Genomic DNA, 16707 nt, shown 5'->3' on the forward strand with positions numbered 1-16707 from the left:
CTGGGTTTAATTATACATTAAAGAAAAGTAAAATGGAGAAACAAGTGATTAGGTCAGTTAAAAAAGCGAAAAGCACTGTGCTCAAGGATGTGATAATGGGGTAAACATTGCAATCAGAAGGAAAGAATACTGGGAGACTGTTGGCTCCTACATACAGGATGAATTGTGGCCGGGGATTCTGCCTTGTTATTCTTCAGATGCCATGTGGGGAGAGAGTTTGACCAGAGAGGGCTGTGATCAGAACTGTGCTTTAGGAAGAGTAATCTGCATGGAATAAGTCTGGATTGCAGTTGGAGGAGGCATGCCTCTGATTCTGTAATTGCTAAAGCCTTCACTTATCCTGGTCTGTGTCTTTGCTCTCTCACCAAGAAAATCTGGGGGCAGAAAGGACACCTTGAAATTACCAGCAAACAGAAGATGATACCTTAACATAATTCTTCTATTCGTGTTGTTTAGGTCATGTAATAGTCACTCTATTTCAATTAATGTCATATTTTCCCATGTTAGCTCTCACTAGAAGGCTGGCATTGTGTTTGAATCAAAGCTGTGCAAAATCAAAGCGACACCCACGCCGGTTGGACACTACTGTGCCTACGGGGGCGCTGCACCACTGACACACGTTTTACTATAAAAACAACATGAAAAGAACGAAATACGTCATTTAAAGCAAAACAACTGTTCATGCAGTTCCTAACAGAATTAAGAAAATATTTGCTTCTGTTTTATACCCATTATCATAGTTTGCATAATTTAAATCATAATGTGCTTCTCTATAGGCTTCTTCATTCACCAACATTGGATGTATAACATTTTAAGGACACCTGTGAGACTCACGAAGGCCGGATGCTGGCAGCCCTGAAAATGTTTCCTGGGTGTTCAGAAGTACATTTCAGCTTTGCCAGTAAAGTCTTGACTCTCTCATGAGAAAAAAACAACAACTGGGAATCAAACCAAATTATGCAGGGATTGTTTTTGATGATATAAATATGACATTTAGGATTAACCAGAGAACCTCAAGCCAGTTTTTCTATGCTGGGTGATCACAACTTGATCTTTACTCAGGGAAGAGCGTAGGAGTTGTGGAATATTAACCCCATTATTCCTTTTTGTGTTTCCGGTACCTAAGAATACACCGAATTTTCCCAAAAAGGAGCCTGGGGCTATGTGGCTAAAACTCCTCTGTGAAGGACTGTGGATTTCATTCAGACCTTCAGTAACTTGGTATATGGTCCTTGGCAAGTTATTTCATCTTGTTTATTCCTTCCTCTTTTTTAATTCCAGTACTCACTAAATTATCACATTTCATTAAGGATTTGTCTCATGCTTTCGTTTTTCAGAGTCTCTCTTCAAATATAGACCCTGTTGATTTTACTCCTGGGCTATGGCTGTGGTCTTCCTGCTTCTAGCCTTTCTGTTTTCCTGAACATCCCTGCATGATTTCTTGTCCCCAGCTCTCCTCTTGACTAGAGAGAAAGCAACAGTAGTCCAGGGTAGTAACTGGATCAAGTACAGCTTCCTTTACCTGCAACTCAGACTCTGTAGTTGGGCTCCTTGACAGGCTCAGTGCTTCTTCCCTTTTCCAGACCATGGCCTCTGGGAAAGAGAGGCTGCTTCTGGCAGGGAACTACCAGGGGCCCCTGTAGCCACTGTGACTCTCGCTGCCCCAGACCTGCAACCAGCCACTCGGAGGTCTAAAGGATCAGTATCTGTTGCAACCCATTTTGAATATGATTTAGGAAGCTCTGAGCTCTCAAATGTTGGTTCTATTACTCTCTAGCCAAGTATGGAATGGACCTAAGCCATTTTTTTTTTCCATGCACAACTCAGGTTCCCTTTCACAGATATTAGTAGATTTTATAGATGTTTGAGGTAGGTTCGGGTCGGCTAACTCACCTACAGCGTCACTCCCAGGTTTTAAGGAAATCAAGATTCAGACCAAATATTGCCCTTCGTTAGCAAGCAAGAACCCTAGAGATTTCTCCCAGTTTATTCCGTAAGCTCAAGGAGATTCCTGCTCTCTGTCCTTCTAGGTGAATGAAAAATTCACTCGAAGCCGACATGCCAACGTTCCAGATGCAGTTTTCTCGTACACTTGTGCTTGGCATCTAGAATCTAACTAGGCAGAAAACTGGTTAGGGGTTTAGCTTCCTCTTGGGCCTGGCTGGATTCTTTCTTTCTGTTCATGCCAGATGGGGAGTATATCTAAAATATTTTAGCCCCTCTCTGTGTGCTCACTACTTTGACTTTTGCCAGTGAAAGCCTGTTTCTAACATGCATCTTGCCTATCAGCAGGTGACTCTTTTCCCCAACAGTAGTCCCTTTTGGGCATTCACCTGGCTCATACTTATCTATACTTAGATACGGATAACAGAAATACTTCTAGCAGCTGCCTCTGGCATCGTGAATCAAGTGCTGCGAGACCCTTCTAGCGCTGGGCATTCTGGCTCAGAACACCAGTTGACCACCTGGGTTGCAGTACCACAAATATAATATCACACGGTGTATATTGAAGTATTGTAGGTAAATTTTAGACATCATATAACAACACAGTTGGCAGACTAGTTTTGCAGGTTAAATCAGGCAGGCGGAATTGCTTTATCTTGCTTTTCCACTTTTTTTTTTTTTTTTTTAATGAATTTGTTGCCAGCGACAGCAAAAACGAGAGGTTTTACATCAAGATCTCAGTGTTTGGCTTTCTGTGGGAAAATTGGGGCATCTGCAAAAACAGGGCCATTTTCCTCTATGACAGTTTTCTTTTCCAGCCGAACAGCAGAAGCTTGCTTTAGACCTGGGGATGGGCTCCTGGGAAGGGCCCTGCACTTCCTAATGTCCCCCTGTGCTGAGACAGATATCAAGTGCCCTTCACCATTGAGATGGAGCTATTGGTTTGCAGGACCCCCTTCCCTCCTTCTTATTCCTGCCTGGGCCCCTGTAAGTATTTGAGTTTTTGAGCCATGCAGCTGTCAGACAGTTTTTCTTCTTGACGCAACACTTGTGCTTTGCTCGTGCTGCTTCTCTGTCTGGAAGGTCACTTCCTTTTGGGCTCGTCTGTCCAACACTCAACCTCATCTTCAAGGCCAGGTCCAAGGCCCACTTCGAGATGGAGTCTTTCATGGCTATTACAGTCCTAACTCTTCCACTTCTACATGGACAGCAGAGCATAGCGTTTGATTCTACACGTTCTGTTTCATGCCTTCTCCCTCCTTGATGGTAATATTCTTAAGGTCAGGAAGCATGTTCTTCTCGTATTTTATATCTACCACTGTAAAAACGTTCATGCTTATCCCCTCAGCCCAGTTGTAAGGCAGAGAACAGTAGCTTATTGATCTGCCTAACAATTATTATAAAGCCTATTTATCCATGGTAAAAAGAAGTAGAGGGGTGTTATAAATGTGAAAATAATGTAAGAACAGGCATAACCAAGAAGCCTGAAAGGTTAAGTGCCTTGCTGGAGTCACACAGTTGGGGAATAGCTTCGTCTTCAGCCTAACCACCGAGCATCCTGCCTTGGTTCCTTAGGGCTGTGCGATTTCCTGGCAGGTCTGCTACTTGCTAAATCAGGTAGCTGCACCCCAATCGCCTGCAGGTCCTCCACAGGGCTTAGTGTTCACATATCAAAACAAGACAGTTCCCAAAGTCACTTAAATCGTATGCCACAAATGAGGGAAAGGTGATGAGGGTACATCAAACTTAACCATACAAGGCACCAAGAGTCAGGATGCCAAAGATGCTTCTGTCATTTTGTTGTTGTTGTTTTTGCGGTACGCGGTCCTCTCACTGTTGTGGCCTCTCCCGTTGCGGAGCACAGGCTCCAGACGCGCAGGCTCAGCGGCCATGGCTCACGGGCCCAGCCGCTCCGCGGCACGCGGGATCCTCCCAGACCGGGGCACGAACCCGCGTCCCGTGCATCGGCAGGTGGCCTCTCAACCACTGCGCCACCAGGGAAGCCCGCTTCTGTCATTAATAAGGACCAGCAGAGTGTCCTCTGCTGATGGTCCTCCCCTTAGTGGAGGGAACAATGCACTGGGATGATGCCAAGGTTGGAATTTGGGAGTAGTGTTAGATGAGGCGGGAGAGGAAAGGGGAGTCAGATTTGCATGTTGTTCTGAGGGATTCTGACTTTATCCTGGGGGAGCAGGGAGCCTTTAAAGACTTTTAAGGAGCCGTCAGGCCTGTGACATAGAAGTGCCTGGCTGCTGCAGGCTGGTCTGGGGAAAGCAGGGAGGTGGTGACCTCGGAGGCTGCCCCAGGACTCTTGGGCTGGGGAAGGAGAGAACTGGATGGATTCAAAAGATGTGAGAGCCTTTTCGTTACCAGGATGACCGCACTCTTTCTGGTTTGAGATGCAGTTATTCCTTGAGGCTGACTAACTTGATGTGTAGCCTTTGATTCCATGTTGCCAGAGAAATGTTCATGGTTTCTGACCCACACGTATCTGCCTCCACTCCCCTGGGCTGTCTGGAGGTCCCCTTCAGCAATCAAGGGCACTTTTCACTGTTTTCTGCTCTGCCACCTCCACTGCTCTTGTCACATGTAAGCTGTCTCCACAGCATACACCCATCTTCCTGTTTACACAAGCACCCTACAAAGTTCAGTCCAAAAGTTCTCTTTCACAGTACATATAAATCCTTTTCTATATACACTGGCCATACGTATGAGCAAATTGTACATTTATTCTGTAGTCATAGGGTGAGTAGATGTTAGGATTGGTGTTTTCTGCTTCTGGAATTTTTCTTCTGAGCTTTAAAGATGTTTAACCGTCTGTTTAGGAGTTAAAAGTGAGTGTTCTAAGTGGAGTCTGTGAATACAAATGTGAATCAGGAAAATACATTGAAGAGGCATTGTCAATAATGAATTGCAACTATGCATCTCTCTCAGCAGTTTTTGCAGCTTTAAAAGGTGTAATGTAATCAGATGTTTTTGGTTTTTTTTGTTTAATTTTTATTTATTTATTTTTGGCTGCCTTGGGTCTTCATTGCTGCGTGCGGGCTTTGTCTGGTTGCGGCGAGCGGGGGCTACTCTTCTTTGTGGTGCGCGGGCTTCTTACTGTGGTGGCTTCTCTTATTGCGGAGCACGGGCTGTAGGTGCACGGGCTTAGTTGCTCCGCGGCATGTGGGATCTTCCCAGACCAGGGCTCGAACCCGTGTCCCCCTGCATTGGCAGGCGGATTCCCAACCACTGTGCCATTAGGGAAGTCCCATCAGATGGTATTTTTAAGGAATTAAAAACAATTATTGTTAACAATGGATTTTTGTCTAGATTATATCTTTTAGGAAGATATATGTATATTTGGGGTGTAGAGTTGCTTCAACTGCATGGAAAAGAATTTATTTTTCCTTAAAACAACTTTTACCCATATCCTTAATTATTTACAGATGATATGTATTTATTTAATATTATCATGTTACACAATTATTTTAATAAAAACAGAATGTTGGATTCACTGTTAAACTTCTTTTCCGAAATACAAATGAGGTTGAAATTTATATTTTCGAAAGCCTTATCATGTTGTTTCTTCCTCTAGCCAAATATAGTAGATACTTACAAATGATTAAGTTGACCTAGCTCTTCTGTAAGAGAATGAATTTTATCTCCTCCTACCTGAAGGAGACCGTTTCAGTGGTTTCTTTTCAGAAAGCTTGATTTTTCTGACTGTAATGTAAGAGTTCAAATAGAGTTCAGCACATACATGCAAGTTAAATTATATAGCATTTTCAGAATATACTTTTGCTCACTATTAACACGAGAGTAGCAGTTGGAATAAAGACACCCTTTGTCAATTTTTCCTTTGACTTGAAGTTGTAATCCTATTGGGATTTGAGTGAATTTAAACGTAAATAAAATGGAACAGGCAACAGATTTCAACTCGGGGAACTGGTCCCAGTGTTATTGCATAACTTAATAATGTAGATCTAACGCAAATGCTAATATTTGACCTTGGTTTGTACTTGACGCTGTTCTTTGATAATTGCCATCATCCTGGCAGTCACCGAAGGGGGCCAGCAAAGGAGAGTCATGTGAGAGCAGTTTGAAGGGGTCCACACTGCATAATCTGCTGCAGTGTTTTGAGGTGTTGACATCCCTTTTTTATAACTGTTCACCAGCTTTCTATTGAGGTGCCCTTGAGTTGGCTCTTACTGGTAGGTCTGTACTAGCCCTAAGTAGTTGGTAGTTTAACTTACTAACTAATTTTAACCATTAGTAAAACTCTAAGCACAGATGCATGCATTAATAATCACTGGGTATTCCCTCTCTACTTTCACATATACAAACATAATTTTTGCATAAATGCATGCACGTATACAGTATGCTTAATTAATTCATGTCCTCACAAGAAGAACTCCTAATATATAATGGATGTCAAGAAGAGTATTATTTCATTCTACAAACCTTTCCGTCTATATCTATGAAAATTATCCAGAAAGCAAACGTTGAAAAAAAACCCAGTCTTTACTGACTGGGCTTATCCTTTGTGTTGATTGCTACGTGTGGGCAAAACTGGGCATGTTGGCTTTAGGTACCTGGGTTTGTGGATTTGCCATTATGATTTTGGCTAAAGTGTTACTGAGCACTGTTCAAGGAAGGGCATGGGAATGTGGAAGTTGTGTGTTATTCATGCTTTATTTCAAGGAAGAAATCCGCTCCCCAAACATTGATGATGTGGGATTAAAGAGGCTAGAAAATAATCATAATAAAAGAAAACATAAAAAGAAACACATGCTAGTTTTACTACCATTGATGCTATTCTTATAAATGATTTTCTAAAATGAATCTTAGCTAAAAGCTAAGATCCTTTAATTTAGGGCTTTGGAAAGCCCTAAATGTATGTATGTATATTTTTATTGTGGTCTTTTATGGTTAGTTATGACTTGTGATACCTTTTTGGTAGAAAATATAAAAATGATATGCTGAGCTTTTGGACTGGTGAGCTTGCTGACCCATAACCTGTGATGAGGGCGTTCTCTGAAGTGTAGGGCAGGGGTACCCAACCCCCAGGCCACAGACCGCTACCTGCCCACGGCCTGTTAGGAACCCGGCCGCACAGCAGGAGGTGAGGGGCGGGTGGGCAAGTGAGCGAAGCTTCATCTGCCGCTCCCCATTGCTCCGGCTGGCATTACCGCCTGAAGCATCGGCCGTCCCTGCCCCCGGGGAAAAATTGTCTTCCACGAAACCGGTCCCTGGTGCCAAAAAGTTTGGGGAACGCTGGTGTAGGGGATGGCGGGTGGCAGGACTGCCCTGCTGTATGGCTGAGAGAGCTCCACAGTGTTTGGAGCAAGTCATCACCATTGCGAGGCCCATCAGGAAAAGAGATGTTCTTAAAGGCAGAATTTGTAAGCCATAATGTCTTACCTAAAATAAGGGTGATTTTTTTTTTTTTTTCTTTTCAGATTTTGGGGTAAGTGCTTTCTTAGCAACAGGGGGTGATGTTACCCGGAATAAAGTAAGAAAAACATTCGTTGGCACCCCGTGTTGGATGGCCCCTGAAGTCATGGAACAGGTGAAATAAATTAATAAATAAAATAAAAGTGATGTTTTGATTGACATAGTATAGTTGTACAATACATGTCATTAGTACACTAACATTTTGTTCAAATCAATCATTTTACTAGAATGCGTCATGCAAGATTTAATTCCCGATTGCTGGGCCTTAGCAAAGTAATCTCAAGGTTGTGCACACACGGCCGTGGACTTCTGACATAATATGGACCCCGTCATGTATAACATGCCGGCTGTATAACTGTGTTTTTTTCCCTGCTTCCCTTCTTAGGTGAGAGGCTATGACTTCAAGGCTGACATGTGGAGTTTTGGAATAACTGCCATTGAACTCGCCACAGGAGCAGCGCCTTATCACAAATATCCTCCTATGAAAGTAATTGCTCTTGGAAATATTATGTCGGGTTTGAAATATGATTTAACAGAATCCATTCTCTTAAACATAGTCATTTCTCTCTTAGACCCAAGGGGAATTAATGGAGGGGTGCAGCCAAGTTAAATATTAGCTGATGCTCTCAGCGGACAGAATGGGACAAAAGTAGCACAGTTGCCGGCTTTGAAGCTTGCTTTGCGTTCTTAGCACAGAAGAATGTGATCAGATTGGTCGATGGAGGTTGATAGATGAGACAAATGCTGGTCATTACTCTCTCTATCACCGAATACCCCCAGCTCCCCAAGAAAAATCTAAAAATAGATTATAGTGATATCATCTTTACAGATGGATTTCCCAAATTTTCAGGCCTTTTTTTCCCCATGGTCTGTAACATTTCACTCCTGTTCTCATAGTGTCATGTTGGTGACTCATCTGAAATAAGGGAGCCCAGTGTTTTTAGGAACTAACATACATTTGGATACCATTTTTAGATTTTTGTTATTTTATTTTTTTGGAAGTTACCCTTTATTGTTATTATTTTTTAAAATATTTATTTATTTATTTGGCTGCATGGGATCTTAGTTGCGGCCTGCGGGCTCTTCACTTCGTTGCGGTGTGTGCGCAGGCTTCTCTCTAGTTGCAGCACACAGGCTCTCTAGTTGTGGTGCTTAGTTGCCCCTCAGCATGTGGGATCTTAGTTCCCTGACCATGGATGGAACTGGCATCCCCTGCACTGCAAGATGGATTCTTAACCACTGGACCACCAGGGAAGTCCCTATTTTTGTTATTCTTTTAACTAGCCTACATCATTATTTCTCTTAGTTTTGAGGTGGTGGGGTCAGGGCTAATTTACCCAAATGGATTTTGTTTTGTGGCTGAAATAGTGGAATGGAAATTATGAAGGTATTTTACAGAGAATATGGTCCATGTTTGTTTCAACTTTTTCCTAGGAGTTTATCGGGAAAGTTTTAAGAGGATTTAGAAAAAAAAAGACCTGAGGATAAAAAAAAAAGTTAAATGATTTTACTGATTAAAAAGTTAATACGTTCTTATTGTAGAAAATTCGAAGTCCAAATAAGAATAAAGGTGAAAAGTCATCCATAATCTATCTCATCAACCACAGACAATCCCTATTAAAGTTTTAGTGTAGTTATTACACTGTTTTTCTCTCTATATTTATCTACATATTTTTTAAATAGTTAAGATTTGGGGGTTGTGTGTACACACCTGATTTTGTCAGCAGAAAATTTTAAATTGAGGTGTAAACAACTGAAGTGACCTTTTGGGGGAAAAGCACTGAAACAGCGCTGAGGACTTTTCTTTCATCTGGTTTTTCTCTATTATTTTTTTCTTATTTCTTGTTTGCTTTCTTTCCCTACTTTTTAGTGTTTTCCACTTGAATCCAGTCACATTGCTAATTCTAGCCTAAAGTCCTGCAGGACTTTTCTTAAAATCTCACAGATCTCCCACTTTTCTTCGGTTTGCTATTATCCTCCACAAACAATATACTGTCACTTTAATCCTTCATCTGTTCACGCATCTGAAAGCGTTTGAACAGTGTCTTGGCGTGTATAGCATTTGCATAAATTAAGGCTGATGTATGCATTAATGAGTTTTTTTTTCATTTTATAGGTCAATAGTTTGCTACAAATTCTACACTTTTTTTTAAAAAAACAAATAATTTTGACGTTAGTGTGAAAGAATGGAATTTTTTACCTTTTCGATGTGAAACCTGTGTTTTGATTTTGTTTTGTCCCTTTCCAAAAGCAGCATGGACTTTTGTTCTGGTTATGGTTTTTAGTAACTCACTTGTGTCCCAGCTATCTGTCAGTGTCTTACTGTCTCAGTTTTGCCAAGCCTTTGAGCAATTTTCTGTATGTTTTTTCATTTAAAAAAGAAAAAGGGAGACCATGTGTTACCTCTTGGGACGTTGTGGATTTATTTTTAGGGCTGGTAATGTATTACAGAAGCCTTGAGTACAGGCGGTCCCTTCCTTAGTAATAACCTGTATACGTGAACATTCCCTGCTGCTCTGGGCCTCTCTTTTTCTACCCTCCACTGCCCCCTTTCCCAGCCAGAGCACAGCCTGCACTAAGCTGGTGCTGGAGCTATGTGCTCCTGCAGGCCTTGTGAGAGCTAGTTCCCAGGAAGCCCTTGTCCTGGCCCCTTTGGGAGAGCACTCTTAACACATAGAGCAGATTTTGTAAGTTCTGTCAATGGAATAACAAAAAGGTGAAAGGGCACGTGAACAGGTTTGCAAAGGGAACTGAATACTTTGCACACTTTCTAGAAGATGAAAATCATGGGGAAGCACGTTTGTACCTAATCAAGGAGGGTCTTTGAGGCTTTGCTGGAAAATGAAAAACTCAGTTGTAGCAACTGCTGTCCTGAGATCCTGTCTTCCTGTTTGTTTCTGCTGCAGGTGTTGATGTTGACTTTGCAAAATGATCCACCCACTTTAGAAACAGGAGTAGAGGATAAGGAGATGATGAAAAAGTACGGCAAGTCCTTTAGAAAATTACTTTCACTGTGTCTTCAGAAAGATCCCTCCAAAAGGTATGTCAAACTGGGTGGATGAGTGAGTGATCATGACTGGGTGGGGTCCTGACAAAGCTTGGTTTGTGGATGGGGAAGGGCTGTGTGAGGAGTCCTGAAGTTTAGTTCTATCCAGTTCAAGGGAAATCCAGCTCTGGTCCCCAGATTTCCAACCTGTTAGTGGAAGCTTGGGTCCGAAAGGGAGAGAAGTGAGTGAGGACGAGGGAGAGGCAGAGGAAAATTTTCCGTGTTAATAAGATTGGTGGTGCTTGTTAGGTGTGGGCTCCGTCATCAAAGGAAGTGAAGTAAAACAGAAATCAAAAGCAATTGGCAGTGGTGAATTCAGAAGCTGAGCTAATATTCTGCACTGTGTAGGTTGCGCTGACCTCTCAGGATTTGAATATCCTGCCAGCTCCAGTCTAAACCAGGCAGAGCTGTTGCATTTTGCATGAGCTTCCTTTGAGCCGCAGAACAAGTTGTTTGTGCTGTTTAAAAGATTATCAGTAAAGAAGATTAACATTTTTACATTCGAAAGATTAATCGTATAAATAGAAGCAAATGGTTTTAAATTAACTTTAGTATTTCCTCTTTATTCTTGGGTTATTGCCCTGCACTGAGGTATGTCTGTTTTTTTCTGAGTTTTGTTTCTTCTTCTTCATTTCTGTGAGTTTGAAATATCCTGGGTGGTGATAGTAGAGCCCAGTGTCCTTTGTCACTTGAAGGGGAATGTTAAGGACGTGAACTGAGCATACACCTTGGGTGGGGAGAGGCCCTTTGTAGTGCTTGTCTGTGTGCTGCATTGTCCTAACGTAAGGTGAACTTGGATTACACACCTGGAGAGGCTGCTGAGAAGTTACTGGCTACCCTGATCCACCCAGGACTCCAACTTGATACCTAACGTTCTAAAACATAAAAGCTGGCTTCTCTTTTGGAACTTTCTTTTTCAGGGAAGGACCCTGCTTTTCGAAGGATTCCTTTATCCTTAAGTTCTTGATGAAACTTAAGCCTTTTGCCTTCGCACAGCGATCTACTGTTTGAGCAGGCTACCCTTCTCTAGAATAAACATAGTTTCCATTATTATACCTGTTCTCTGTAGGAGCTCTGTTCATTCCTTTACATTTTACTGAATTTGCCTTGAATCTTTTCTATATCAGTTAGTTACCTCTCTCATGGAGCCAGTTTAAAGACTCTTTGCTGTTAAGCATTTTGAAATTATTTATTGTAAAAGGGGTGCAACACTTGCTTGTATTTGGTGTCATCTCCAAGCGTAAGTTTTTAGCATCACCGAGGAGACAGACTTTGATCCTCTAAAGCCCAGTGAGAGAAGAACTTGTTTTCCCCTTTAGAAAGACTGGGTTGTGACTTATGGTCTTTGTGATTCTCAAAATAGTTGAGATTCCACCTAGTGGTGATGTGTAATGCCGCACGATTCCAGCTCTTTCCAAAAAGGATTCTGTAGGTAGAACTGTTAGTGTACTAACTGATAAATATATTTCTTTAGGAGACTTATAATTTGGTCAAAATAAATTAGATTAGACCGTCATACATTATATTTAACAAGCCATCCTTACTTCTCAATAATCTTGAAAGTCTTTCCAGTTTTTATTTATTATATGAGCTCAAATATCAGGTTCCCACCACCCCACCAAACAACAACAATAATAACAGCAAAAGTTTTAGAAGAGAGCCATACAGAATTTATTCGAATTCTCACAACATCTTTCCCTCAGAGTATTCTCTTGGTAACATTATTGATTTACAAAGTATTAATAGGTTAAGAACTTCTGTTAGATAATTTCTGTATAATGTAATCTGTTCTCACTATCGTGCAGTTGTCCTCTATAACAAACAGAGAGTGTCACTGGTGTACAAACTTCCCAGGTGATTTTTTCTTGTAATGAAAAGACACGACGTGGGAAGTTTGGGGAAAAAAGATTCAGGAAATGTGAGAATGGAAAAAAGCAATATTATAATTGTTGAATTATTTATTATACAGGATGCAATTAAAAAATATGTATTCATGACTGAATTAATAAGTAAACATCTAATTGCTGCTCAGGTCTGAAAGAAACCTGTGAGTATTTCTTATCTTCTCTGCCTTTGTTTATATTGTCCAAAGATTTTTTCCTCTTCTCCTGTCCCCCTTCTACCTGTCTTTCAATACTTAGTTCAAAGGCCCCAGGTTCTCAAAGGTACATACATCTGGGTGCGATTCCTAGCCCTACATCATCTGCATGACTTAGTTTCCTTGTCTGTAAAATGGGCCTAATAACACCACGTCATAGGGTTGCTATGACGATGGAGATGATGCCCTTAAAGCAGAGAACAGTGCCGGAGCATTCCTAAGTATTCAGGAAATTGGGGTTGCCATTCATTATTTGCCTTTTCTTCCTGACCAAGTAGAGTTGTTGCAACCTTGAGTTTCCTGCAGTATGTTGATGATATGTCTCTTGTAGCACTTATCACACTGTGTACATTTATTGACTTACATATTCAATTTCCTCATGAGTTTCTGAGTTTTTTAGAAGGAGAATCTGCGCCTCTCATCTTTCTGTCTCTCTTTTTGTCCACAGTGACTGGTCTGTATTACGTACTCAGTGGTATTTCTTGAACACCTGCAAACAATTGGGAGCTTGCAATTTGGGGATGATTTGGACTCATTGAAAAGAGTTTCGGAACCAGACCAGATTGGAGTGGGTTGAGGAGTGAAGGCAAGAGTTTCGATCATTGTATTTATTTCTGTTGCCAGCATATAGATCCTCTGCTTGTAATCTAAAAGCAGTTGACTAGTACTGAAATCCTGGTCTTGCTGAGTACCTTTTTAGCAATGAATGAAAACATATATCACAGGGGAACAGTGACCAGGACAGAATCATTCCTATGCTGGAGCCCTCAAGCTAGCTGAGAAGGAACTGTGCTTTCTGTCAACCTTGAGAGCTCGTGGAACTTTCCTATTGCCTGAGAGCTGGGTGTCAGAGCTGTTTGCCTCATCCAGGTCTGTGCCCTGCATTTGCATAGGTAAAGATTTGCTTATATTTGCACAGCAGAACACTTTGCTATTCTTAAAAAAAAAGAGCCTTAATCTTGGAGGTTATATACTTCATATGGATGACAACTATAAAAGTAACTATCATTTTTTTTGGAGCAACAAAGGGGTGGTTGTTGCATAGATAAATCCACTGGAAACAAATAAAACTTGGAATATTTCTTCTGAGGGAAGGGGTGGGGTGAGAAACGCAGCTCTGCCAGACGTCAATGTATTGTTCTAGAAATTTGCATTTTAATTCCTATTGAAACTGTATCACATTCATCCTGAATCCTTTGAAAATTATTTTAAGTCTCAGTGGACTTTGGTTCATCCATATGTATTGGAATCCTTTAAGGGATTTTCTTCTGAGAATGTTGGTACTTGCAGACTTCCGCATTGTTTTTAAGGATTTAAAATTGAATCATTATTCAAAGTCTGGGCCATCATTTTGGTTGCTGGTATATAGCATTTTAGCATTTCTTGTAAAATGGTGTTTGTGTTTACATTATATTGTATTGCTTGATAATTGGTAGTGGACATGTAAGACAGAATGGTGCTTGCAGAATTCTTTCGTCTGTAGTACTTGGCTAAGAGACAGGCAGCACTGATGGTTCCACATTAACCCTACACTAGTAGTTTCTATAGCATAAGACTAAAACAGACAAAACACGCAAAAACCCTAAAATCAGATGGGCAGCACACATCTTGGCTTCTCTCATACCTTCTAATCACTTTCTTCCCTTCCTCATTCTTTCCACTTCCACTTTTCCGTGCTTTTTATGGAGATAGTTTGGCACATGTAGGATTCAACTCCAAAATTCAACACCTGCTATTTAGTTCTCTGTATAGAGTAGAAATTACCTATTATTTAACATAAATATTAAGCCTGTTAAAAAAAGGAGCGTGGCTTCTTAAACCACTTCTCCTTCCTCATGTCATTGTGTTTCTGTATCTGTTGATGAAGGCTGAGGGTGGAGTCCAAAGGAAAGAGTTTTCTCTGCAGCATGCTTTTCCCCTTTACAGTTTTGGTTACTATAGAAATGACCTTGCTGGGGAAGGGAAAGTATTCCCAGCCCTTTGTCTCCAGGTATGCCTGGCATTTCCCAGCCTTCTCTGTACATGGGTCCTACACTTGACCCTGGGTTGAGGAGGGAGGAGGTGGGGTGCGGAGGAGAGAGGGGGTTGTCTGTGGCCCCCCTCCTCAGTGCCTCCTGTGTACAGACGCATCCCTCGCCTTTTCTTTTTTGTTAGCCTGAGTCTTGTTTTCATTACATCATTCTCCTGCTCTCTACCATATTGAGTAGATACTTAGAGTGCTGACTAACTCTGGCTCCAGAAGCTGTGGTTTGGGGCTCCAATGTCTAGTGGCATCATTTTTACCCCATATTTGATGATAGCATGAAACTGAGCTGTAGCAGTTTTGTGCTCTGTGTTAGGCTTTGGGGATATAACAAATGAATACTGTGTGGTCCCTTTCTTGGAAAGGCTTATAACCTAGTGGGGTGGAGGCAGGGAGATACAGATTATTGCAAAGTGTGGTGGATTGGTGTGTGAGCACCAAGGTGGGAGCAATGAATTCCGCTACTTGTAGGACCTGGGAGAAACACCTCTGAAGACGGATGGCATTTAAATGGGTTCTTGACTGATGAGCAAAGATATGCCAGTTGGTCACAAAACATTCTAAAGCAAGAAAAGCAGTGTGTGCTTTGTCGTGAAAGAGCAAGAGATGGCGGAGACCATCACCGTAGCTGGAGGATAGAGTTCATGTGGGGCGTGATGGGAAATGGGGCTGGAGGAGTCGGGGTCTCAGGCCACTGGAATCCATTAGGAGGGATAAGAAATTGTTTTCGTTTAGAAGCCAGCTAGGGAGCAGTGTGGGTGATTGGTTGGAATGAGAAGAGAGAAGTGGCAGACAGACTCACCGGGAGGCTGTTTCGTAACGCTGTTGACCAGAGGGGATGAGGGTTTCTACCAAAAGAGTGGCCTTGAGTTCCTTCACCATCTTGATTTTCTTCGGTTTCTTTTCTTTTCACTCTAAAAAGTTAAATCTAAGTTATTTTGTATGCCTCTTGGTTTTTAAAATTTGGTTTCATGTGGTAAGGTACCACACATGGTCAGTCCCTTGTGTAATGGTTCCTCTTATATGTTTTCTCAGTAGCCCTCTCCTTTCCCCAAACACAATTCATGTGTTTGAATGTTCTGACCGTCCTCTTCCAGTCTGACAGCACACTCTAACTCTTATCTGCCAGACTGTAAGTTGCTGAGCGTAGTATTTCTGTCTGTCATAGTCATTAGAGTGGGCCTAGCGCCTAACATGATGCCTGACAAACAGCAGATGCTCAGTATATATTTACTGAGAGAATGAAATGATGAGTTTGGAGTAGCTGGAAGCCCAAAACTTTGCCAATCATCACTAAGAGTAGTCTACATTAAAGAGACAACCAAAGTTAAGTCACTTCAGTTATCCTTTTTAGTTCTAGTGCGTGGTAAACAAGGTCCAAAAACAAAGTCCAAGGTACAAATTCATGAATTTGAACGAGCTTACCAAGGGATACGGAACACAAAATGTAAAGCGTGGCCCACCTGTTGTTTAGACCTTTGTTTACTCCAAGCAATTAGCAATTAGGGGCTCTTGGTTGCAGGGCTATGGCGATTTGGGGTTCTTTGTTAGGTACCCCTAACCAGTGTTCCACTTGAAATTGAGGAAAAGAGCAATAACAATTGAAAGAGAAAATTTCTTCGCACAGAAATACGGTTTATGGCCCCTGCAGACTTACACAGTTTGTATACCGTTGCACTTAATGATGTTTCCTAATTCTTTTATACGCGTGGGTTTTGTCCCTGGAAACATTTTAGTGGGGCTTCCTGGTTCAGAGCACTGGTTTCCAATATCTTCAAGTGTGAGGACTCCCTTTAAACTTGGATCCGCTTAACACAATATTCATGATCCCTTTGGCAGTCACTGCCTGAGAGGAGACCTAATGATATTCAGTCATGCTTCCCTCCTCCCTCCCAGTTTTTTATTATGAAAAATTTAAAGCATACAGAAAAGATGCAAAAATTGTAGTGTTTGCTTCTACAACAACACTGAGATTCAGCAGTTATTCACATTTCCCATATCTGCTGTCCCTATTACCCACATTTTATTTGCTGAACAGTTTGAAAATAAGTAACAGATGTAATACCTCAGCTTGCATTCCCTCCAAATACAGACGCGTTCCTACGTAACCACAATGCTTTTCCACACTAAGTAAATGAACAGTCATTTCCTAAAATT

At 41.6% G+C, this 16707-nt stretch overlaps 1 protein-coding gene across 1 annotated transcript in view; it reads left to right on the top strand.

Annotated features, from left to right (window-relative positions):
- The window catches only part of STK39 (serine/threonine kinase 39), a 309660-nt gene that overhangs the window by 101013 nt on the left and 191940 nt on the right, over window positions 1-16707 (top strand). Inside the window, exons 6-8 of the mRNA XM_060016642.1 lie at window positions 7389-7498; window positions 7769-7870; window positions 10290-10423. Of these exons, the coding sequence (XP_059872625.1) occupies window positions 7389-7498; window positions 7769-7870; window positions 10290-10423 (346 nt within the window). The remainder of the gene's footprint in view (window positions 1-7388; window positions 7499-7768; window positions 7871-10289; window positions 10424-16707) is intronic.

The sequence above is a fragment of the Delphinus delphis genome, chromosome 7 (assembly GCF_949987515.2).
Source record: "Delphinus delphis chromosome 7, mDelDel1.2, whole genome shotgun sequence".
Taxonomy (NCBI): Eukaryota; Metazoa; Chordata; class Mammalia; order Artiodactyla; family Delphinidae; genus Delphinus; species Delphinus delphis.